The sequence below is a fragment of the Manis pentadactyla genome, chromosome 10 (genome assembly GCF_030020395.1).
Source record: "Manis pentadactyla isolate mManPen7 chromosome 10, mManPen7.hap1, whole genome shotgun sequence".
In the NCBI taxonomy this organism is placed as follows: domain Eukaryota; kingdom Metazoa; phylum Chordata; class Mammalia; order Pholidota; family Manidae; genus Manis; species Manis pentadactyla.
Window position 1 is genome coordinate 106204812 of NC_080028.1, and position 25366 is coordinate 106230177.

Sequence of the window (25366 nt, forward strand, 5' to 3'; positions counted from 1 at the left end):
TTTAGCCCTGGGCCCTGATGTTGCCTGTTTCCCCTTGAAAGGGAAACTTTAAGGGTGTTTGATGAGAGGACCCATCATACAGCCCACCCTTCTGATCCCAACAAGAGCCTGTGGTGCTGCACCAGCCAGTGCCCAGCCCTACCTCCCTACCTGTCCGCCATGGGGACAGAAGAGCTGTCCCCTCTGTGCCTCAGGTCTGCATCTCCCATCTCTGTTCTGTGGCATGGGCCACAGCCCACATGCCTGGTGGCTCCTGAGGACACAACTGGGCTGGCTGTGCTGGGCTGGTGGAGAATGGTGAAAACATAAAAGACATTTATTTTATACCTTCGCATCCAATCACTCTGCAAACAGAAACCCTAAGTGCCGACTGCCCACAGCCCAGAGGGCCAGTCATCGCTGCGGGGCAGCGATTCCCGTGGCCGGAGAGCAAGCAGGTTCCTAGACTTTGTCCACCTCACGTAGTGTGTAGTCCAGGATGGCGTCTGGACCACGGAACTTGAAGTACCCAAGGAATTTCTTCCCCTGAAGCAGAAGGGGAAACCAGTAGCTGTCATCTGGCCACATGTTGCTGAAGGGGATTTGGTCCAGCTGGAACCACTGAGGGCGCATTTCTGCAGAGTGAAAAGGAAGAACTGATGTCCAGCCAGACTTAAACTGAGCTTCGGGAGGAGTTAGTTAAGCAGTCCTGGGCGGGAGCTGGACACACACTGTCTCCTTGTGCCTGCCTTGAAGACAGAGGGAGGCAGGCTGCCCCCAGCTCTGGCCTGGCTCCCCTGCCCACCCGGGCTCACCATCACTCTCCGTGGGTGTCCTCTGGACACTGTGCAGAAGACGTGCACGTCCATGAGCTCAGGCTCACCCACAAACTCGAACATGATCTGGCCCACCTTCTGCAGCGTGTCCACCATCAGACCACTCTCCTCCTGCAGCTCCCTGTGGGCGGAGGGAGGGCAGAAAGACAGAAAGAAGGTGACAGTAAGCAAAGCACCCACGTTTGTGCGGAGCTGACGGCGGTGGAGCATGAGGAGCATGTCTGGGCAGGTGCCTCGAGGGCCTGGGGCTGCTGACGGGAAGCGTGGGCTGGAATCCTGGGGCGTCATCTGGAATGTGCGCATTGTTCTCAGCCTGGCAGAACTTGGCAGCCAGCTGACAACTTTAAAAACTCTGATTTGGTTCAAAGGTTCTGGAAAGGGGTCAAGATTGTGAGGAGCCAGTTCAGGGTGCGCAAGCCGACCTGGTCAGCGCCCTCTGTACTGCGCCACGGCAGGCCCGGAGGTCTCCCAGGAGGCTGGGGCAGAGCCTGGCCAGTCCTTCAGCTCCAGCCCTCCCTGCAGGCTGCCACCCCATGAGGGCTGCAGACCCTGAACCGTAAGCGTCCTGCCCGAGGCACCATCCTTCCTCAGAGCCGTGCTGAGAGCACGGGATCGCCCTGTAGGTCCCCAGTCTCTAATGGAGGAGGAGCTGCTGTAACTTCTGTTCCACTAAGGAGATGTTCCCGCCCCTGCCAAGATGTGCAGTGGTCCCAGTGGACAGAGCTCATGCCCGCTGCATCCCCCGTCTCAGGGCGCCTCCCCACCGGCTCCCTGGGCTGTGGTCTCAGCCACTGAACAGGCAGGTGTGGCTCACACCAGCGGAACCAGGGTGCCCCCCACAGGCCAACGCTGTTGCCTCTTAAAAGCATTTCCAATTGGCACGTTCACTGGGGACAGACTGGCAGAGACCCATGGCCTCATCGCCCAGGACCCCTGGGACGGCTCTGGTGCTCCCCCTCTGGGCCCGTCCCCTCCATGCGTCCCTGTGAACAACTGCTGGCATGTCGTGTGCTTTTCATGCAGGAGAGTGACATGCTACACCTTAGGAATTCAACTAGTTTTTCAACTCTTGTGTTGTATACTGAGAAGCTCCAACCGTGCACAGGTGCCAGGCCCCTCGGTCCTCGGCCCACAGGCTGCTCTCCGCTCCTCAGCAGCGCTCTCTGGAGGGGCTGTGCTCAGGATTCTGGGCCAGAGCCACTGCAGCCACTGGGCTCCGTCTCCTCCCTTTAGAGACTCTCACTCCCCCACTGCCTTATGTTTATTTTTGTTCCATAAAAATGCTCTAATTATGTCTGGCCGTTTATAGTTGTGCGTGAAGTGTTTTTGCTTTGACCTGTTAGGAACACAAAGCATCATTACTTTCTGTGCCAGTACTGAAGAGTCAGGGACTCCACTCTGCTCGCTAGACGTATCATGCCGGTGAAATCCCTCTATGAATGGACGCCTTCCTGGTGTGGGCCTGCCCTTCCCTTCCTCAGCCCTGGCCGGGAGCTTTGTCTGCTGCCTTCGGATGCAGGCCAGCTGCTCTTTTGAAAGCTGGAATTTATTCATTGAGATGGTTAATTAAAATCAGACGACCTAAAAAGACGAATGTGTGTTGCCCTTGGGGGGTGCAAATGGCTCCCCAGTTAGACATAACAGAGGCGCTCTGGCAGCAGGCTGGCCCGTCTCATTTTTACAAGCTTCACCCACCGATTTACCATTTTCAGCAGTTTTCGTTAATGTTCCCTAGGTGCATGGCAGTGTATGAAGAAATCTCTATCTCCTCAGTGACAGAGTGGAGGCTCTGTTTCTCGGGTGGGAATGATGAGGCAGCTGGAGATGACACAGCTCTCTCGACCTGTGATTCCATCTGCTGGTCCCCACATGGCAGGTGGAGGACAGGACGAGTGACACATGACACTAAAGTGGGCCACCAAGCACCTGGGAGCAGGGGGCCTGCATTCCTAGGCCTGTGTGGCCCGGGGGTCCCACCACCAGTCCTCCTCCTGCACTGCCTCCCGGAGTCCTTTAAACATGGAGCTCTGAATCCCCACTGCATTGGGGGCCATCAGGGATGCTGGCCAGAAAGGCGGGCACACCCCACCTGCCTACAGCCCAACCTCAACTCTGGGGGGTCCCAGGTCCCCCCGCCCCTGAGAGAATCATCTCCCTGAAGCTCTGAGGGCCTCCCCAACAGGGACACTGGCACAGAGAAAGGGATGACCAGACATGGCCCTCTGAGCCTGTGGGGGTGTGAACCTCCTCTCGAACTGGGGCCTGCTTTGGAAGCCCAAAGGGCAAAAGGACAGTGCAGTGGGTAAAGCATGCACCAGGCTGGACTCCGGGGCCACTGTGAGTCACATGCACATCAGACGCCAGGGCAGTGGGCCTAAGGATCAGCTGCATGCACATGTGCAGGCAGCCATCCCTGAGACTGGCAGGCCCTGGGCCTCGTCTCGGCCTGCTCCTTGTCAGCATCAGAGCATTCCATCAGCTGGCAGGGGCAGTCCTGTCAAAGGCCGTCCTACACACCCTGCACTCTAGGCTGGCACCAGGGGAGAGAAGAGGCTGCCACGGGAGCCATGTGGTCCACAGGCAAACTGGGGTGGTGGTGGGGCCCTTGATGCTGAAACTCTGCCCCCGCGTCAGGGCGAGGCCTCTCCTGCCCCACTGAAGAACACCGTCGGGTGATGACCTGGTGCTCCTGCTCGCTGCTTGTCAGTGTGGGGACCATGAGTGCCCCATTGCCACAGGGAGCAGGCTCTCCAGGGAGCATGCAGCCTGCAGGGGCAGGGCCTGCCCTTGTGGACACCCGGGTGTCACTCAGGAGCAAGGTGCAGCCAGGAGAGGCGTCCTCTGCGCTGTCTGCCGCAGCAGGGCCCTGAAGTGTGCAGAATCATGAGCCTGGGAGGCTAATGGAGTCCTCCACAAGAAAGCTGAATCTGAGCACAAGTCTTCAGTTTCACAATGGCTCTGTGATCTGCGACGAGGCCACGAGGGAGGAGTGAGGTGTGGGCTGGGGGCTGCAGCTCCAGTGGCTTCTGGTTGTCCAGGGAGAGCCTGGAGGGTCCTGTGGTGCCTGGGCAACTGGGCCAACTGGGTTTGTCCATTGAGCCATCTAATGCCCTGAAGGCTGGCCCTGTGCAGGCCCTGGAGACGGTGTCAGAGGAAAGTGGCTTTGTGGCTCCACGTCACTGCCGACATGTTAGAAGGTGGCCGTGCAGCACTGTGGGAAGCATGGTCTTTTCAGTAAATGGTCCTGTCGGCTGGATGTCTGTATGGAATGGAAGGATCCTGACCTTATGCCATACTTGAAACTCAATTCCAGATAGATTTAAGGTCTAATGCTCCTGAGAGTTTTAGAAGAGAAGACAGGTAAGTATCTCCTTAGAAGAGCTCAGCACGGGCAAATATTTCTTTAAAAGGGTGTAAAAAAGGGTGACCGTGAAGAAAAGCTGTATGTGGGGCTGCATTAAAATGACAAGCTCATCTGTTTATCAAAACATCACTAAGAGTAGAAAGACAAGCCAGAGGGAGAAGATAATGTGCAATCTATCCAACAAGTCAGTGTAGAACGTCTACAGATGCTTCTGGCTTCTCCTTCGGCTGTAAGGAGCCTGCACATCACCCCTCCAACCTAACAAAAGTAAAGCTGAACAGACTGGAAAAACCTCCACGCCTTCTTGGATCCACGAGAGGCATGAGCACAGGGGAGCTGTGTCCTCGAGGAAGACCTGCCCCAGGACCGACGAGGCGAGGAGCCGCCGTGAACCGACCCCCCTGCTCCCCGGCTGTGCTCTTGCCAGGGGCCACCCCTGGGAGACGCTAGGCACCCACAGCCTGACCGACATGGGGAAGAAAACCCTCAGCTCCTGCCCTCCCCAGCCACTCTGTCGCCCTGAAGGGGAGAGAGAGAGACGGAGACTCACTTGTGAGGGTCACAGTCCAGGGGCACAGACCCACGAGCACACCCGCTAGCCATGGGGCCAGTGCTCATGCCACCACCTCACTGTGGTCCCGAGGCCAGCTGACAGTTCCTTTCACCTGGTGCACTGGGTCTGGGTATAGAGGAAGAATTACAAGCACACTAAATGGCCAGAAAAGGTGATGTGAAGAGAGGGCCATGAGAGCCAGAGCAGCAGGGGTGCTGGAGTCCTCAGACCTGTACTTTACAGCAAGTAGGGCTGCTCCACCAAGGGTGGGCGAGGTGGACGGCATGTGGGAACAGGCCGGCAGTGAGTGCAGAGGCGTTAACCTAAGGACGGACCTGGAGTCCTGCAGCCCCAAGCGGCCACAGAGACGACCAGCACTTCTGAGGGGATTGTTAGCAGGCTGCATGCAGCTGAGGAGCGAACCTCTGGGCACGAGGCCCTCTCGACAGAATGCTCGAAGATGAAAAGCAAAGAGGGAAGACTGAAAAACCAGAACACCGAGGGCTCTGGGACGACCGCAACAGCCGTGAGAGATGCCAGGTGGGAACACAGAAGAGGGAGAGAAAGGAGCAGGGAAATGTTCAGACAACAATGACTCAGTTTCCCTAAATTAATGTCAGGCACCAAACCGCAGATTCAGGAAGCTCAGGGGACACTAAGCAGGATAAGTATCCAAAAACAACACCCAGGTGCACTGTCTCCAAACTACAGACTCAGGGATAAAGCATGCTGAAAGAAGTGGGAGGAAAAGGTCCATGGCCCACAGAGGGGCAAATGGAACGAACACCCCTGACTGCTCAGAAATCATGGAAGCAAGGATTAGAGTGAATATGCAAAGTGCTGAGAGAAAAACCACCAGCCCACAGTCACGTCTCTGAAATCACCCTTCAAGAGGGATGGCAAAATGACGTCTCAAAACAAAAATGGAGGGGCTCAGCCTGCAGAAATATTAAAAGAAGTTCTTTAGAGAGAAGGACCAGGCAGGTCAGAAGCCTGGGTTGCATAAAGAAAGGGAAAGCATCAAAGGGAGAGGACGGAAGGGTCAAGAGTTTGTTTTCTTAGTTGACCTAACAGGTAAGGGTTTGTTCAGATTAACAGGGATGATGGGCTTGCTTGCTGTCTATCCTGCCTGGCGTTTGTGTGGCAGCCAGGGGATGGAGCAGGAGGCGGGAGTCAGATCCCTTTATTTATAAGGTGCTCCCACTTCCTGCATGGTGGTGCCCACCGAGCTGTCTGGGGGTGGACCTGGCTTATCTGTGATGTTCACTGCAAACATGAGCAACCACTAAAACAGGTCAAAACAGAACAAAACAAATAAAAAACAGTTAAGGAGAGAGAATAGATCATGTAAAATGCCCACTGAGAACCACAAAAGACAGGAGAAGAGTGGAAGTTCTCCAAGTCCACATGCACACATTACGAAGAACAGGGGCGCAGAGAACTAATGAATGTGCTGATGCCAGCCTGGCTTTATCTGATGCCAGCCTGGCTTTATCCACTGTCACACACACCGAGGGCCCAAATGCTCTCAAAGGAGACATCATCAGGATCAAAAAAAGACCAGGCTATATGGTGTCCATGAGGAACCCGCTTTAAAAATAAAGATTAAAAGTATAAAAGCATAAAGGTTAAAAATGTAGATGAAAGTGAATGGATGGAGAAAACGCGCCAGGCCAGCACTGACAGGCAGGCAGGAGTAGCTCTCCTGCATTCAGATGGAGCCGCCTGCAGAGCAAGGGAAGCGATCGGGGGCACCCCCTAGTGGGAAAGGGGCCAGTTCCCAAGACAGAATACTTAACATGTATATGCCTAAAAAACACCATCAAACTATGTGAGGTCAGAAACTTAGCAAGGACATAGTAAAACGTATGAGGAACTACAGATCAGTAAGAAAAAGGCAACTGGGTAAAAAAATGGGCGAAATACGAGCAGACACTTCACAAACGAGGACACCCAGGAGGCCATCTGAGTCCTCAGGGCAACGCAGGGCAAGCCTCAGCGAGGGATCATACACAGCTGGCGGCCCACACGCAACGCGTCCATTGCGCCCACGGGTCTGGAGGAAGCGCACTCAGCTCTGCGGGGTCAGAGCACAGCTGCTTTGCAAAAGGAGCAATGCTCATTAAGGCGGAACCCCTCTATTCCCCCGGGGGGACATCCACCAGGAGAGCACACTCCCAGCCCCACGCAGAGCGCCCAGGCGCCCACAGACACCGCGATGGGTGTAGCCAGGCACGGAGGGCCTGTGGCGGGGTTCCACCCATGGCACTCAGGACGGGCGGCTGGCTCTCCAGCGGTGCCAGCGGCCCAGTGAGGCTGCCCACCAGAGGGCAGCATCTGGCTCCATTTCTGTTTCTTGATCCGCGTGCAGGCTAAATGACCAACCTATTTCTTAAAAACTCCCTGATGATTTGGGCACGTTGACTTCAAAACAAACTGAGAAAATCCCCCAGTCGTGGCCTCAGGGTATGCTTATGGGGGAACACAGACAGAAGAGAGTCGTTCAGTGCACAGTGTGATCTGCACAGGGGCATAGGCCACTTAGCTTTCCTAACTGGAAAGCCAGGAGGGGCCCAACATGGGGAGCCGGGAGGAGGGGGGTGAGAGCCAACATGAGGGGCAGCCAGGCGCTGCACTTGGGGGCTCAGTGAGTGACAGGTCGTTTAGTGCACTGGGAGCTGCTAGAGGCACTTAATGCATGAGTCGGAGAGACTCGGACCCAGACCTACACCCCCAGACCCCAACCCAGACCTCCAGACCTGAACCGAGCCCCAGAGCTTGACCCCAACCCAGCCTTAATCAGGAGGGTCACCTGGCAGTCATGTGGAGAATGGACTGTGGAGTGGGGGGCCCAGGTAGGAGGCTCCTGCACCTGTCTAGGTGAGAGGGGATGGTCTGGATGCCGCAGCAGAGGGTGACACCCAGATACATTCAAGTTACATTCAGGGACAGAAACCACATGCTTGTGTGGAAAGAGGTTTCCTACCTAACCTCAAGCCCGCTCAGTACTCCATACTGAGGGTCCTTCTGTCCGTTTCCCATTCTGGGCATGAACACTGTTGAGAGGACAAGAGGGAAAGTTCATAACCCTGGGCTGCTTCAGGGGCCATGGGGGTTTTCTTGTCACCATCATGGCAAGGGGCTGAGGTGAAGCCATCTGGGGCCCCTCCCAAGGGGTCTCCTTAGCTCCCGGTGCTTTGGGGCATGGTGCCCCTCCACCTTCCACTTGCCGGGACCGAATGGCAGGCCCTTTGGGAGTTCTGGGCCCTTACCTGCCCTCCCTCTACTCCGGATGCCCCGGACCACTGGGTGTCCACTAGACCTGCTCTCTGCACACCCCCAGGGCCCAGCAGCGACTAGGGGCAGTGGCTGGGACCTGCTCCTCTGTGTCTGACACTGAGCAGTGGTGGTGGGTGTTACATAAACCAGTGACCCAAGGACCAGTCTTGGAAGGACACATTTGCAGTTGGCAAAGTGACCACCAGTGCCCCCATTGCTGTCCATTCTCCACTCTGTTTCTCCTGCAGCCCATCCCAACCCAGGCATGGCTCACAGGGCTAAGTGCCAGAGTCTCACAAGACTGGGCTTCTCCCAGCTGTGTCCCAGTACTTGCAAAAACAAATGACTAAGGGCATCGGTGGCTGCAACCCTGGGTTCCAGGCCGAGGAGCGGAGGTGCACGGTAGGAACACCATGCAGGGATTTCAAGCTGTGGGCCATGGCCTGCTGTGCACTGTGAAGTCAGCTTAGTAGACTGTGACTGGCAATTAAAATAAAGCATGGGGACTACACTGGAATACTTTCACATAGGAAGGGTTTTGCTGTTAACCGAGTATAAACATTTTTTACTGTGACTTCTGAATTTTTAAAAAAAACCCAAACTTGAAAGCCACTGGACTGCAACGTTGCCAGCTTTCCTGCCTTAAAGAAACCTCCTTAGTATGCATTTGGGGAGCTGTTCTCTTCTCCGGGGAAGGTGGCCTGATGGCTGCCAACGCTCCCAGAATAACATTAACAGGAGCTACAGTTTGTGCAGCGCTTTGCGATGTTGACCCCCCAGTCTCCTCCACACATGCCTGTGAGGAGAGAGGAAGACACAGGCTGACGTCTGGGGTTGCTGAGGTATCTCAGCAAAGCTGCTTGACCTTCGGGGCCTTGGTTCCTTCCCACGGGAGGCTGTGAATTGTGCTGAGGATTACCTGACACCGTGCAAAAGCATCCAGTCAAAACACTCATCAGCTCCCCTGCACAAGAGCCAAGGGGCTGGGCACACCCCTCACTGGAAAGGAAGCCAGGACTTCTCAAGCCACACACACTCCCCAAATGCATCCTAACTGCTCCCGCCCCCGACTACAGCTCCTGTCCTCAGCACTGACTACTCTTCCAAGTCCTCGTGTCATGTCCTTGATCTTCCTGACAACCCTAAGAGGAACTGTGACTTTTATGATTCCCATTTTGCTGGCTCGGACCGGTACATGCCCCAGGCCCCAAGCTCTAAGTGAGGAAATTGGGTCAGGCTCTGCAGCAGGTTCTGTGCTCAGGCCCACGCCTCCCTCACCTCTTGGCCCCCTCCTTGATGGTCTCTTTGTCCTGAACTTTGCCCCCGAAGCCATTCCACCGGCCGGCCCCGAAGCCTCGTTTCTTCATGCCGAGGAGCACTCGCTGAGGCTGAAGGACCAGCACAAGGGTGTAGAGCTTGGAGGTGCCCATGGTTCCCCGGGGGCCCCTTGAGGAAGGAAGAGGGTTGGGTCAGCTTGGGTGGGAACAGGACGTGGATGGAATCGGTGTGTTGTGATGGCTGGGGGCAGGGAAGTCAGAAACATGTTCTGAAAGGCAGGGAGGGGAAGCCTGTCAGTGAACAAATGATCATCTAGCACAACAGACGCCTGACTCTCAGAACGCAGTGGCCTCAATGCCCTGGCCCTTTGCTGGCCAGCAGGTCAGGAGATGGCCCTATCTTCCCCTTCCTTCCTTGGCACGGGGCTGTTCTTGGTCCTCTGTCAGCCTGTGCCCAGCTGGCACCAAGGAAACCATGCAGTTCATCCATCAGTCCTTGGGTCAGATCTTGCCCTTGGCCTTTCATGAATGGGGGACTGGCCTACTGGGGTCTGGCATCTGCCTCTCTGCAGTAGCAGACCTCCAGAGTCCCAGGAAATGCACGGCTCCTGGGCCCTCCCTCTTGTCACAGTTCATATTTTGCCCACAGCTATTGTTGCTCTGGGACCTGGCACTTGGGGAGGGCACTGGAACCACAAGGGGCCTCCTGCTTGAATGATACAGAGAAAGAAAAATGGTGTGTAGTCCAGAGAAAGACTCTGCCCGGGCTGGATGATGTCTGGGCTGCTGCTGGAGAGATGGTGGAGGACCAGGGCCAGGTGCCCTGCCGGCCCGTCCCTACTCCAGCCTGGGGTCACCGAACATGTCTCCTGCTCCAGGGACCACACCTGAGGAGATGCAGGGTGGAGGGCCTGGGACCCCATGCTTTATTTTTAGTTACGGTTTCTGATAAACGGGACCTGTAGCGGGGTCCTGGCGGTGGGGTAGGTCAGGCGGAAGGGGCGGGCTCTGGGGGTCAAGCCCTTTAGGCCTGCATACTTTGTCCTGACACCAAACTGTTTATGCCCATGGCCCTGGCTTCCCAAGTAAACTGTGAGGGCGAGAGGGAGGCGGATACGAGGTACATCGGCACTCATTTATTCAGACTTCTTTACAAAATCCACCCCACTTCACAGACCCAACAACTGTGCGCAAAGACCTGCTTTCCCCACATTCAGAGGCGGAAATGAAGCTCAGAGAGGTGAAAACTGACGCGAGGTCAAACAGCAGAGCCAGGGCCCTGACTGTAAAGCTAATTGCCAGCAAGCGGAGGTGTGGTGTGTTCATTTATTTCCTTTTACTCTCCTCCCAGGAATTTGATGCAGCCTTATAAAAAAATGTACATTACATTATTTAAGGGATTTCCATGCTTTTTTAAAAAAATAAATTGGTTCCTTTAAAGCCATTTCCTCCCTCAAAAACAGTTTATATAAACTACCGATTCTTGGGAACCTCCACCAGGGCCCACTTAGTCCAGCGCCCCGAGGCCTTGGTGAGGCTCCGGACGGGAGTGCGGTTTCCCCTGTTGTCTCTGGCTGCGATCGCCCGGGAGGGGCCCTGCTCCCGCCGCCATCCCGTCCTCCAGCCTCCCTCCCCATGCCCGGGCGCGCGGGCTTGGAGGCGCCTTTCCTCTGCAGGGGTCCCCCGACCGCTCACAGACCCCGGGAGGCCAGCCGAGCTGGAAGGTAGTTTGCTTTTCCCAGGGGGAAGTCGCTTTGTTATTAACGTAAATACTGTAGCGACATTGGGGGCGTTGACAAGCGTGTGATCAAGTTCGGCTTGAAGAGCCACCGTTGGCGCTGCTATTCCACACAATACGGGGCGAGACCACCTCCCTAGTGGAAACCCGGACCGCGGGGTCTGGGTCGCCTCGACTGTGCAGCCGGCCCGCTGCTGGGGCCGAATCCTCTCCGAGCGGCGTCTCCCAGGGGTGGGCGGCTCCAGGCACGCGATCACCGGACTGGGTGGCCCGCGGACTCGGAGCCTTACGGCCGGACCGTCCCAGGTCTCGAGAAAGCGCAGCCGCACGTCTCACGATTAACGGACGTGAAGGAGAGGAGGGAGATCCGAGCGGCAGAGGCGAGCGACAGGAGCGGCAAGGTGAGCGGGTGCTGCGGCCGCGGTTCCGGGGGAGGGGCCCTGGGGAGTCCGGGGTGGGCGCTGTGGTCGAGGGTCCCGGGGCAGCCCTTGGTGGGGTCCGGTGGGCGCCGCGGCCGTGGTCCCGGGGGCTCTCTATGGGGTCCGGGTGGGCGCCGCCGCTGGATTTGGAGGGAGGCGCCGCGGCAGGCAGTGCTGGGGTCCGATGCCGGCTTCTCTCAGCGTCTGGTGCTTGGGCCTCAAGGCTTCTCAGAAGGAACAGCTCGAAATGGCCAGCGCCCCGTGAAACCTGGGCAGTGGCGACCTGGAGGAGGGGTTCTCACACCTGTCCGGAGTGCTGGTCCTGCGGAGACTGGCTGCTCCCCAGGAATACCCAGGAGGAAGAGAAATGCTCTTCCTGGGTACTGCCCTTCCAGGCCGACCCAGCACTGTGCCCTGCACTTATGCAGAGGAGCCGCCTATGGTACTTGCTCCCACTTTATTTTACAACTAAGAAAGCTGATGAGAGATGGGAAGCCATTCACCCAGAATCACACTGCTTGTAGCTAGCAGAGTGGTAACTTGCATTCATGTCTTGTGTGAGGTTGGAGAGAGCAGAAAAGTTGGGGGGCAAATTTACCAGGCCAGTGTAGTGGTGCCCGTGGGGGTGTGAAGGGCAGTTGCGGGTGGTGAGCCTCTAATTTCTTTAGCTTTCATTGGCCATTGTTTGCCAAGGATGAGAAGGGCCAGTGAGAGGCTCCCAGCTCAGGGATTGTGTTGGGAGCAGTTCACGTTCAGTGATTAGATTGTTAGATTCAGTGGTTAGAAGATTTGAGTCTGTTGGATGAAAAGGTTGGAGTTTGAGCTGCTGCCTTATTATCGTGTGTTTAATGGAGCAGGTTAGTTCCAGGCAGCTGAAAAAGTACGTGTTCTTTTCATGCTAGTGTATTACATTCATTGTTTCTTACAGGGGATGGCACCTTGAGAAGGTGGTGGTAGACTGGCCAGATTTCCCACCCTGTGAGGGAAAATATGGCCTGGTCTCATCTTGGCAAATGGAAGGCTTTGCCTTCAGGAGCAGAGCCTGCTGCCTCCGGCAGTGCAATTCTGTATCAGTGAGGCTCACAGCACTGTGAGGTCCCATTCTCTTCCAGTTCATTTCCACTCATGGTGTGAGTGAGTGGTGCAGAGGTGGACATGATGGCCTATAGAAGGCAAGGGCTCTGTGTGCATGGGGCCAGAGTTCTTGTTAAGTGGGAAATTCACCATCAAACTAAGATTCCTCATTTTTTGGGGGAGGTCTGGGGGTGTTCTCAGACTAATATTTAGGAAGAAGGCGGGCTCTCCCTGATTTGCCCTAGGGAAAAGAGAATGCACCTGTAGGAATCGAGGGCATTTGGCTGGTCACTGTGCCTGGGGCAGCCTGGTGTGAGGCCGTAACCACAGATTGGGGGCTCCAGGTTCCGCTTGTCCTTGGCCCTTCCGTGCATTGGTTTGTAGTGTACACTAGGCCTTCAGAGCTACACAGACCCAGGTTTTGGTCTCAGTCTCATTTTATTATCTCAAAGATATGTGTAAGAAGACCTAATTTATCTGCCGACTGTGAAGATGGAAACGTCCTGTGTACAGTAACAAGCAGAGTGATGAACTGGGGCAACAGCCGCACTGTCTACCATCGGGAGACTTCTTAAGGACATTGTAATTCTGAAAACTTTGCAATGTCAGCTTCATGATCCTCATTTTGCAGATGAGGAAACTGAGGCTCAAGGAGTCTCAGTGCCCAGTCAATGTGAGATACTTCTATTTTTGGTACCTCGTTAAAAACCGGAGCAGCAGGGATTAAAGATGGCAGTGTGAGAGGAGAGACAGAGGCTTCCTCCTAAAACTGGATACAATTAGAAAATATAGTTGGTGCAACTAATCCTGAGAGAGCAACAGGAAAGAGGACGGCGTCAGACTGCACACACCTGGAGAAAAGAGCAGACCTCAGCGAACGGGGTAACGTACCAGAGCTGTGGCTCCGCGGGACTGGAGCCCCTCCCCCACCCCTGCTCACAGGCGGGAGGAAGAGAAACGGAGCAGGGAGGGAGTGGAAGGCTTCGGACTGCTGAATACCTAGCTCCGGAAATCTGCTCTGGGAGCACAAACCTATATTTAATGGTGCTTTCATGAGACTTGCGTGACTACCGGGTTGGAAAGTTAATACAGGCAGGGTTCCTAGGGAGACTGGGATTCCAGCCGCTTGTGGAAAGCAGGGATCCATATCCGGCTGCTCTGGGACAAAAACTTATACCTGTGTGACCTGCCCACCGACTCAGGCAGTGGAGACAGGCACAGCAGCCGGGAGGCGGGGAACAGCTCTTTCCTCCCCCCAGGCACCAGTACCCCTCCCCTGTGACCCCCGACATTGCTTCAGGGGCTGAGCAGCTCCGGAGAGTAGAGCTTCTGGACACTAGAGGGCGCCATACACAAATATGAAACACCAAAGGAACCTGATCCAGAGTAAAATTAATACAACTCCGGAGAAAGATTTAAATGACATGGACCTCGTGACTCTTCCTGAAAGGGAGTTCAAAATAAAAATCATCAACATTCTAATGGAGGTACGGAAAGACTTCCAAGAGCTCAGGGATGAATTCAGGTTGGAGATCAATCGTTGAAGAGCAACAACGGAGGTTATTAAAAGCAGGTTGGGTACGGTGGAGGAGACAATAAATTAAACAGAAACTAGAGAAGAGGAATACAAAGAAGCTGAGGCACAGAGAGAAAAACCGGAGCAGCACGTACTCGTTTCACTGCTGACGTGTGGTGGTGCGGCCGTGGCCGTCATCCTCATTGCCATGGTGTGTGCCTGTTTCTGACTCCCGGAGGCTGGGCATTCCATGAGTGCTCCTGTGGGAGGTGTGACACCAGACTGCAGAACACCTTCTGCCTGGGGCCATATGCCTCCTGCTGGTGTGCAGGGTGGCACTCTGATGGCCAGTGGCCTGGTGGCATGTTGTCTTTTATGCCTCCAGTTCTTCTCTGGTAAACTGGCAGTATGGGTCCCTAGTTAACCCCAAAGAAAGTGATCATGGACACTGGAATGTTTTAAGGGCTCTGAGAGAGTGTTAGGGGCTGGGGTTGCCCAGAGGCACCCCCTGACCAGGCAGCTGGCAGAGCTGATGGTGCCTGGAAAGGCTTGCTGTGACCCCTCCCTTGTCTTCCTCCAGAAGGGAAGTGGCCATGGAGGACCTGGGGGAAAACACCACTGTCCTGTCCATGCTGAGGTCTTTGAACAGCTTCATTTCTCAGCGAGTGGAGGGAGGCTCTGGATTGGATGTTCCCGCCTCTGCCCCAGGTTCTCTGCAGATGCAGTACCAGCAGAGCTTGCAGGTGAGTGCTGTGTGTCGGGATAAGGGCCTCTAGGTAAGGACGCCTGCCCTTAGGTGGAACCTGTTCAACTTCCATATAGTTTAAGGGTGACATATGTTGGGATAGGGGCCTCTGGGTAATGACATCTGCTCTTAGGTGGGACTAATTCAAGCTCCTTATAGATGAGGCAAGGTCAGTATTCTCTCAGCCTAGCCCTGAATTGTCCTGGCTTAAAAGCTTGATTTACCAGCACTTCCAGGGTGCATCTGGTACTCAGCATTGCACCCACACCAATGAGCTCATAGACAGTAATGGTAGGATTGGAAAGCCAGTTTATTAATTAAATTGAGGGAAACTCCCAAACTGCCTGGGAGCATGGCCACTGGAATTGTCCAGCCAGTTGCTGGCTCCCTTGAAGGTACATCACAAGGGAAGGCTGTGTTGTAAACACAGGTTGTGGCCAGCCCGTTGGGAAAACCCCAGCAGAGAGTGGAGGATTGGCTATGTAATGGTCTCAGACTGTGGGGCCATTTGCAGAGCTTGGCTTCAGTCTGCTGTGGGTGATTTCTACAGTACCCTGAAAATAGACTTACTTAATTTTATTCTAAGTTCTTGGCAGTGCTCGCTGCAGTCCCAGTTGTAAAAGTGTCAAGTTCAGGTTCCAGAGAGTTGTGGGGTCAGTCCCAGTTGGGGCAGGGATCACTGAGTCCACACAAGGAGTTGGATGTGGTGTCTGCAGCCTAGCGGGCCCCTGCCACACTACACCAGCGACATCAGGCAGTCCCTGGCTTCTCTGCCTGTGTTCCTTCTGTCCTGTTGATGGCATGGGCTGCCGGAACTGCTCTGTGAAAGGGTCCTGTGTCAGGTGACCAGAGTTCCCTGTTGCTCTGATAGCCCCACTGAGGCCCATGCAATATTTGGTAGAACAAACACGGGTGTGTTTGTATGTGTTCATTGCTGATAATTGAATGACTTATGTTGGTTAGCCAGCTAAGTTACTCACTGCCCTGTTTTGGGAGGACTGTTACTTATTCTGAAATTAGGTCTACTATGTTTGTTTTTTGGTTTTGATGTCAAAACACTTGTTTTGAAATGGTGGTGGTAATAGATTGTAGGGTTTTTTTTAATCCTTGCTCACAGGCAAAATAAGTTGGCGACTTTGGTCTAAAGATGTTAAAATTTTACTGATTCAGATGTCTGGGATATTTTGGCCTCTCAGGACTAAAGGACCTATAGGCTCTAGGACTTGGGACGCCCAGGTTCTCACTCAGCTAGTGCTCTGAAGGGCTTCCCCAGTTGGAGGATCCCGCCAGTGAGAGCTATGGCCACAGTGAGCTGGTTAGAGCCCTGTAGCCACAGGACCTGCTTTGGGGCGCTGTCCTTGGCCTATACTGTCCCAGGATTTCACTCAGCAGTTTCCTTCTCTTTCCTACTGAGCTGCCCCCAAATGGCAGGTGAGGGAAGAGAGAAGCTACTCGTCTTGGGGTCTGGAGCAGAGGTCAGTGCCTTTCCTACCAGTTCCCCTCCTTTTTCTAAGGTTCCAGCTCTGTGAAAATGTTTTACAGCCTGCTCTGGGGCAGGTCAGTGACAGTTTAAATATAAACACGTTTCAGGTACTTTGCTTCAGAAGCAGTCAATGTTCTGAGAAGATGTGGCTGCAGATCCCTGTCTCTGGGACTCCGGGTCCCTGTGTGGTGGTGTCCCTGGATCTGGGTCTGCATCCTCAGGAGAAGCTGGTGTCTAGCTGCAGACACGGAGAGCCTAGGAAGTCCAGTGACTTTGATGGAGGGTAGAGCCAGGGACCGCCAAATATCAAGATGGTGCAGTTGAAATGAGAGGAAGTGTAAAGAGGGTAAAGAAAGTGTGGACTGGGTCCCAAAGAGCAACGGGTGCAGAAGGTACTTGTCCTGGCCCAGGAGTTCTCACGCTCTGTTCTGTTGACCCTTTGGCATGAATGACTCTTCATCTCACAGGACTTCTCTGTGCCTTGTGGGACACTGAGCAGCATTCCCGGCCTCCTCTCAGCCAGCTTCTGGGGGCAGTCACACACTTCCCACCCCTGTGGCAGTCAGCAGTGTCTCCAGACGGTGCCAGGTGTCCCTGCTTGCAGCAATAACCACCTGCTTGAGCCCAGTGTCTTGCAAACGTTAATGCTCATATGACTCTTCTGAGAATGAGAATGTGTTTAAAAGGAAGATTCTGATTTGGTATCTTTGGGGTGTAGCCTGAGATTCTGCATTTCTGTTAAGTGTTTGGGAGATAAATTGCTGTTGGGTGGCGGTCACTCTTGGCAAGCGCAGACTCTAGCCCATGTGAAGAAGGCCCTGCAGTCAGTGATTATGGGAAACTGATGCCCTTCAAGGCTTCAACTCACCTTTATTTACCTAATCTCTGTGGGAGGCCGACTTCTCCATTGGCCCTCAAATTCTTGCCTGGCAGGTCACCCTTTTGCCACTTACCCAAACTTAATCGACACTAAGTATGTGGTGATGGGATTTTGCTGATACAGTTAAGTTCTCAAATCAGTTGACTTTAGAGTACCTGGGGAGGTGGACCTCACCTAAGCAGCGAGCCTTTAAAATCTGGGTCAGGAGGTCAGGAAGGGGATCCCACACATGGAAGATTCTACCTAGTTGGCTTTGGAGGTAGAGAGGGCCACATGTCAAGGAATATGGGTGGCCTCTAAGGGTGACAGCCCAGCACTGACAGCCAGGAAATGGAGGCTCAGCCTTACAGCCATGGGAGCGTGGCAGATGGGAATGCAGCCCTGCAGACTGTTGAGCCTGTGAGATCCTGATCAGAGACCCTGGCCATGTGTGCCTTCTCACCAGGTCCGACAGCTAACACATGGGTGTTTATGCTGCTAAGCATGCGGGGACTTGTTACCCAGCAGTAGGAAGCTAGTAGACCTCTTGTACAGCAAGCCCACCCTTGGTCACCCTGACGTACTCCTGCCCTTTTCATCCCTCCTCTGCTGCTTCCCTGCACCCATTTCTGAGCTGAGGACCCAGCGCCCTACCTGTGCCCCAGGGCTAAGCTGGGCCTCGTTGGGGCAGGCGTTCAGTGAGTGAGTGTTGAACGGTCATTCGGCTTTTTGGCACGGGCGACTGAAGGTTCTGTCTTCCGTTGGTGCCTGTCAGCTGGAGGAGCGGGCAGAGCAGATCCGCGCCAAGTCCCACCTCATCCAGGTGGAGCGTGAGAAGATGCAGTTGGAGCTGAGCCACAAGAGGGCGCGCGTGGAGCTGGAGCAGGCTGCCAGCACCAGTGCCAGGCGCTACGAGGTGGGTGACTGGGGTGGGAGTGGGGGCAGGGGGCTCGGCTGCCTGGAGCTAGGGCCTGCCTGGTGTGGGGGCCGCCTGAAGCAGTGGCTCGGCATGCTCCCTGCAGGCTGTGGGGAGAGCCCCTTGGCTGACAGCCCAGCGCACCAACCCTGGGCTGCGTGCTCGGGCCTTGCATGCTGGCTGTGCCGCCTGCCCTGGAGCAGAGCGTGACCCAGGTGATGGCTGTGTGGGCCAGCCTGCCTTGCAGAATTCCTCCCGGTCTGGTGTCTCCACCCTCTGGAATAACTGGGATGCAGATCCAGCAGATATGCCAGGTGGCATGGGTGACAGTTGCATAAGGGTCTCAGATCCAGGCAGAGTCTTGCTCACATAGCCTCAGAGCCAAGATCACCAATTTTGGGTCCTGTTTCCTGTTGCCCCTGGCTTTTCAGGGCAGGCTGGGAAAGTGCAACACTGTTACCCAGAGAAGGTGCTAGGTGTTTACTTAGGGCATAAATTCCTTCCTTTGCTTTGATTAGCGGCACGGCTAAGGTTTTCCAATAAGTGCCAATGAGCTGTGGGAAAGCTGCCAAGATTCAAGCCAAGTGTTGGGCCAGGAAGTCTCTGACTGCCTGTCCTTTCCCAGCAGATGGATGTCTGGCCTTATGTGGCCTATTCCCGTACTTTCCTAGCTGATATCTTTGAGGGTGTGACACCAGTGGAATGTATTGGAAGCTGGTACGTAGGTTCCTGTCGAGGTGTGGAGGGGGGGGCGCTCAGCAGCCTAGAAACACAGCCTGTATGGCCCTGATGCTGCTCCAAGCGGTGTTTCTCTGAGGCAGGCTTCATGGATGCCCTTGGCTCTCCTAGGAGGGCCATCCTGGAGCAGCCGGGGCGGAAGGGCTGGGTGAGGTCATGGCAGCCTTCTGCTCTTCAGGTGCCTTTGTTGAGGGGGGAGGAGGTGGTGCCAGGGCATCAGATGGTGGGAGTCATGGTGCTGCCATGACCCTCAGGCAGGGGACACAGGTCTGCAGCTGCTGGCGTTTCTCGGCCATGGGTCCCTCGAGGACAGGCCTGTGCAGGCTGTGGCACCTGCTAGGTGTACAGGATACATTCGGATGAGTGAGGGATTGTCACAGGGCTGCTAAAAGTCTTTCCTTACAGGGATGACTGAGCCTCATCCGGGGCCCCACACTGAGTGCGGCCTCCCCTTTGGAGGCCTCTCCCTCTCTGCCTGCAGACATGGTGGGAGGGGGCCCTGGGACCACCTTAGCCAGCGTTGTTCACATTGTTCTGTTGAAACTTGGGCATCTGTCACGGCTTTTCAGGGATTGCCAGTCTGGTAGGGGGTGGGGAAGATGTGGGGTGGGGACCTGCCCTCCAGCCTGGAGATGCCTGTGAGGTGGTGATCCTTTGGGGCCCGAGGTCTGTGGACCTGCCTGGATTGTCCCGAGTGCATTTGGGGCCGGTGGCCTGAGTAGAGGTGTCCTGGCCCACTTTGTGGTGTGCAGAGCAGGGCCCTGTGCTAGCCAGCATGGCCCTCACCCCTTTGCTGCTGGGCCTCTGGCTGTTTGAAGGCTGTCCTGGTGAGTCCCTCTGAGCCCTGATGCGCTTCCTTCGAGGAGGCCACAGCATTCTGCACTACTGTTCAGCCCCTCATTGGTGCAGGGCTGCAGGGCCTTGTAGGAGCCCTTGTGCTGAGCGAGGTGGACCGTGGGGTGCCCGCTGGTCCTTGGGGAGCTTCTGCAGCTCAGGGGGGTGGGGTTCTGGAATTTTCTGGCTATACCCCCTCTGGGGCAAAGAGTACTCATATCTAACTGTCCACTGACCCATTTCTCCTTCCCAAGAACCCAGCTTATCCTGAGAGGCAGGGTGCTCTCCCAGTAAGGCTAATGATCAGAAGGGAGGTTACTGGGTGGACTCTCTGGGAAAGCTCGTTACAGGTAATGACCCCTTCTGCCCCCTCCTCTTCGTTTTCGTTCCTCCCTGGACAGTGGATATGATTGAATTCCCACAGGGCCTAGGCTAGTTCTCAGTGTGCCTTTGTTTAAATTAGAAGAAGGTAAGCAGGTGAATTAGATAAAAGACTGCTGCTGTGTGCAGCAACATGCCTATGGGTGCTGGGCCTGAATGGACAGGCAGAGCCCAGGCTGGATTTCAGTCCCCACTCAGTCCCTTGGCTCAAAGCTTTGGGCAGGACAGAACTGTACGACTGTGCACGGCAGGCGAGAGTTTGGATTATGAGGCAACCTTGAGGATGGAAAGCACGTGCTGAGGACAGAACTGGAAGACCAGAGAAGCGGGGCCCTCGATGAGGGTGGCACCTCTGCACCAGCCTGGAGGGCCTTCCTCCTGACCCAGTTATTCTGTGCTGTTATTTCATTCATGTTTCCTCAAGTTAGAGTCTAAATTTTATCAGGCAGAATATGTCTGCCTTATTTATCACTGTACGCCAGGGCCTCCCCCAGATCCTGGCCCACAGTCAGTGCTCAATAATACTTTACTTGAGAGCTCCCTGGATGAATGAGAGATTGCCCTGTACAGGAAGGCCAGCTGGTCTCCCCTCAGCTGGTGATGTGGAGGCCCCTGGGCATCACAGCCCTGCCCTGCCCACCAAGGGCCTCCCACATGCCCATATATGGGCACCAGGTGGGTCTGCTCTGGCTGGCCTGTGACCTCTTAAGGCCCAGGGGGCTCCCCTGTCTATAGAGGCCCAGGAGCCAGCCCCTGTCTCAGCCCACACAGTTCACCAGTTCACAGGTTGGCTGGCTCAGCTAAGATGGTACCTCCTGCTCTGACCACCCAGATGGAATCCACCCAGCACCATGGCCAGATACAGACATTGCCACAGCCGTAACCAGAGCAGATGCCGCTGCCAGCGACCAAGAAGTCACAGAAGGAGGAGGCAATGCTGCCAGAGGCGGAGAAAAAGAGGTGAGGGGCTTTGTTCAGGGGACGGAGCTGGAGGAGGCGATGTGGCCAGAGGCGGAGAAGAAGAGGTGAGGGGCTTTGCTGGGGGCTCGGCTCATGTTGAAATCCCCTGCCTCTCTTATTCCCCACAGTGTGCTATCGTTGCTACACTGTGACGTCCAGAAGATGTGAAAGGCACACGAGCAACTCCGCCACACTCCTGCCTGAAATCGCTTCAGGTTTCGAGACCCTCTTGCAGCATCTTGCGAATGCCACCCTCACAAGGAAATGAACAGGAGCCTCCTGTCAAATGTTGAAAAAGCAATTCAACTCTTGTCTCTTTGCCTTGACAGGAGCTCAGGAGGGGAGGGCTTGGGGATGACTGGAAGAGGGGACAGGAGGAGCGGTTGTCATACTGGATCTTGTCCCAATCTCTGACTACTCTGACTACTCCCAAGCCACAACCCAAATCTGCCTCACCCAGTGCCCTATTGATCCCTCCCCAGCAGGGCCAGGAGCTGCTCATGCTGGGTTCTGGGCCCGTCTCCATCTCTGTGCTCACTGGCTTTCTATTGGCAGCTTGAAATGGGCCACAAACTGACAAATGGTGCAAATGCGGGCTTACTCCTCCCCACCCAAGAGATTCCACACCATTTGAGTTAGTGGTCTGGACAGGGCCAAGGCCCTCCCTGTCCGACCAGCAACCTGGTGCCATCCTTGCTGCCCACCTATGCATGGTGTCAAACAGCAAGTCCAGCCTCTTTTAGAGATGGGGCAACAGGCTGTCATCTGACAGCTCAGGGTTGTGCTGCTGCTAAGACACGGTGCTGTGTGGGAGCTCACACCTGTCCTCTCTGTGCCCTGTGAGTAGCAATGGTGGTGGCCTCAGTCTGTGGGATTCCGCCTGCCTTGGCTGTCCTGCCTGTCCGCATGCAGCCTGGTCCTTACTGCACCCTGTTCTGCTCCTCTGCACCCCACAGGGGTGTCCCCCACGCCCATCACTCACTGGCTGTAGCTCCTTGCCCTGCGTTCCCACCCCCCACTTGCTGTCCTGCCTAGGGTTCTTACTCCTGAAGGGCAGGGTCTGCGCCGACTTTCGCCTCTTCCCCATTTTTTCCCGCTGTGTGACGGGCGACCCACCCACTTCACGGGATCAGGGCAGTTGGGCTCTGTTGTCCTACCTGACTTGTGAGCGCCGCTTTGCTGTCTGGCAGCTGCCTGTGAACTGGAGTCTCTTCTGTGAGTTTGGGTCTCAAGGAGCAGCCTCCTGTCCCCACCACTGCCACCACTGGCCCGGCCTTGCTTCCTGCCCTCCTGCCTTGGGCAGTCATATTCACATTCTGTCCACTCAGGCTCAGATTCAGACCCTACTTTTTTCTGTTAAAATACCTTGTCTCACTTTCACTTGATAGTGTGTGTCGCCCAGCATGTGGTTTCCAAGTTAACGTTGGTCCTGCTTCGGCGATGGCCCTCCTCTCCCACAGATAAGGGGGATCCTCTGAGCTTTAAATTCTAATTTTCAGGTGTTAACATATTGTCCATTCAAGTCACCTTTCTAGGTTGACGTTTCTGTTGCACCCATTTAAGTGAAAAAGCCACCTGTTTTCTTAGGGGAAGATGATGTTTGCAAAGTTACTAGAAAGCCAATCTTGTTGTCATTTATTACTGCATTACTAGGTGCGGCTGGGGCTGGGTTGCAGCAGAAAAAAATTCCAGAAAGAAAAAAAATTTTAGGAAATGTAATAAAATCAAAACAAAATGTCTTTTCGCCCTCTCCAGTTTGAAGATGTTTGTTAAGATAGGGTCTGTGGGAGTGTGGAGGAGACGAGCCTGTGGCTGCCTCTGGCCGCTGTCTCAGATGGGCTGGAGCAGGGCAGGGGGCAGGGGCAGCGGGCCTTCCTGCTTGTCCCCCATGGGCTGGCATCCTGGCTTCTCAGCCCTGCCCTGGCACCCCACCCACCAAGGGCTGCCCTGCGCCCTCAGGGCCTTCTCTGCCCCTGGGCCTTAGTTGGGGCGTCTGGAAGCTGCATTCTGCTGTGTTCAGACAACTCCGTCTTTATTCTTCACTAACTCTGTACGCTCAGGAGAGCCCCCACCACACCCACTGCTGTCCACGCCAGGGCCCCAGAAGCCTCGGGGAAGTGCTGGGGTGGTGTGTGGCCCTTGCAGTGCCTTCACAAAGGGCCGTGAATTTGGGGGAGGCAGGGTGGGAGGGGCTCATGTCCCACCAGGCATGCGTGGCTCCTCTGCAGGGGTCTTTGTGGTGTGTATGTGATGGGAAACCCAGTGCTTTCCACTCCATAAGTGCCTCCTCGGGGATACTGATGAGATGAAAGTGTCAGCGTTGGAGATAACAGCTCGAGTGAAGTGCCCCCCTGAGGCACTGTTTGAACCAGACCTATTTTCTTCCGCAAGGAGTAATTGCCCACATCCCCATTCATGACTGCAGATTAAATCTGAGCAACTTGAAAAGACTTGGAAATGCCTGGCTTTGGTTACAGGAGCCAATGACCTGCCCCCCTTGCATGAGGCCACTGGCATGGGATCACCAACTCCCTGGCATATTGGTGCCATTGGAGCTAGACAACTGCCCAAAACCCAGAGCCTGCCTGAGCCCAGCACCCCATCTTCCTGGCACATCCACCCCATGCGGGCCTGGCAAGTGCAGGGCAGGGCAGTGAAGATGGCCCCTCCCACCTCCCCCTGCTTCTCCCTGCACCGCTGGGTCTTTGCATGTACCCCTCCGCCTCCCTGGCTCCTTCACATGCACCACCCTTCCACCTGCTCTGGCTCACCTGCCATCTCTGTCTCTCCTGAGAGGGCAGGGCCTCATCCATGTGGGTCACCAGCAGTTAGCAGGCAGTAGGCACTCAGGAGATGCCTGGTAAACATTCATTTGCCGGTGAGGAAACTGAGGTCCAGGGAGGGTGGCGCCAAGGAGCCGAGGAGCACGCTCCCACCTCTGTCCCCTGTGTGGCCGTGCGGCCCCCAGTCCCGGCTGTTGCCTCTGCCTCTGAGCGGCCCCTCCACCCTCCTGCAGGACTTGAGTGTGCCCTGCATGTGGACAGGCTGCTCTGTTGCCACCCTTCTTGCTGCCATCAGCTGGGGGTTTGGGGTTTGCCCTCCAGGTAAAGGGCTGCAGAGAGGCCCTCTCACCTCGTCAGGCCCTGAAAGTGCCTGTGCTGGGTGCCTTGGGCAGCTTCTGGTTTTCTTTCCACAGTGGTCATCCTCTAAGCTGGGTTCCCACCCCCCAGGTGTCTGGAAGACTGCACCCTGCCCTCTGGGCACACCCTGCAGGCAGTTCTCCTAGGCCTGCCTCCTCCCACTTCCAGCCCCCTGGGGTGTTGTCAGCCCTTTCCTGCTGTTTCTTCAGACTCCCTGGATCGTGCTCCCCCTTGTGAGAAATCAGCAACTGCACAATTTGTGTGTGTCCATTTCAACAGCACACATGTGACCCAACGATGAAATGTGAGATGACTCAACATGACGTTTGTTTTTAATGTTTTTGAAAAACAAAGTTACTTACACAAAAATTAACATGAGTAGGATTTCCTTTCTCCTGTACACCTCTGAACTGCCCTGAGCAGCCCTTGAGCGCAGGCTCCCTGCACCGGGGGGACCGTGGGTCATACCCAAGACTGTTCCCAGCTGTGGTGGAGAAGCTGGGCTGGGCCACCACACCGGCCTTAAGTGCTGCTCGGGCAGGCGTGGGTGGTACCGCCTGGTCCTCTCTGGCCGTTCCCTGCTCACCGCGCTGTCCCCGTTTGTCCTTGTTTTGGCTCTCCCACCTTGGAAGTTGGCCCCCTGGGGTTGGCCTTTGTGGAGGGTCAGTGCCAGGTAGCTTGTTCACGGCTCTGGGGGACCTCAGGGGCCAGGGCCCAGGGTGGGACCGGGGAGATGAGAGGGTGTGTGGATCCTGTCTTCATTTGCACTTCAATAATTTGTTCGTGGGGGTTTTTAAAAATTAATTTTGATTTTTTAAAACACTGTTAAAATATCTTTTGCCTGGAGAAGGGCGGAAGATGGTGGCATGAGTAGAGCAGGGAAATCTCCTCCCAAAACCACATATATCTATGAAAATATAACAAAGACAACCCTTCCTAGAATAAAGACCAGAGGACACAGGACAATATCCAGACCACATCCGCACCTGAGAGAACCCAGCGCCTCGCGAAGGGGGTAAGATACAAGCCCCGGCCCCGCGGGAGCCGAGCGCCCCTCCCCCCAGCTCCCGGCGGGAGAAGAGCAGGCAGAGCGGGAGGGAGACGGAGCCCAGGGCTGCCGAACACCCAGCCCCAGCCATCCGGGCCAGAGTGCAGGGCCCTCGATACTAGGAAAACAGGGCAGCAAGAACAGTGAGCAGGCACTGGAAGCTGGGCGACAGAGGACATAAGAAAAGCGCGCAACCAATTTTTTTTTTTTTTTTCTGTTTTGTTTTG

General features: G+C 55.3%; 1 protein-coding gene and 1 long non-coding RNA gene across 2 annotated transcripts; one reads left to right on the plus strand and one right to left on the minus strand.

Moving 5' to 3' along the window:
- Positions 1-298: 298 nt before the first annotated feature.
- Positions 299-9451, minus strand: LOC118922500 (oxidized purine nucleoside triphosphate hydrolase-like). Its single transcript, XM_036905361.2, is given in 4 exon segments — positions 299-614; positions 795-824; positions 827-936; positions 9290-9451. Coding segments are annotated over 4 exon segments (465 nt in total). The 5' UTR covers positions 9442-9451; the 3' UTR covers positions 299-441.
- A 4670-nt stretch (positions 9452-14121) lies between these two features.
- LOC130685157 (uncharacterized) lies at positions 14122-24831 on the plus strand. Its single transcript, XR_008999534.1, has 5 exons — positions 14122-14246; positions 14616-14778; positions 17898-18038; positions 20824-20951; positions 21080-24831. It is a non-coding gene; the product is annotated as an uncharacterized LOC130685157 (long non-coding RNA).
- Positions 24832-25366: the final 535 nt, after the last annotated feature.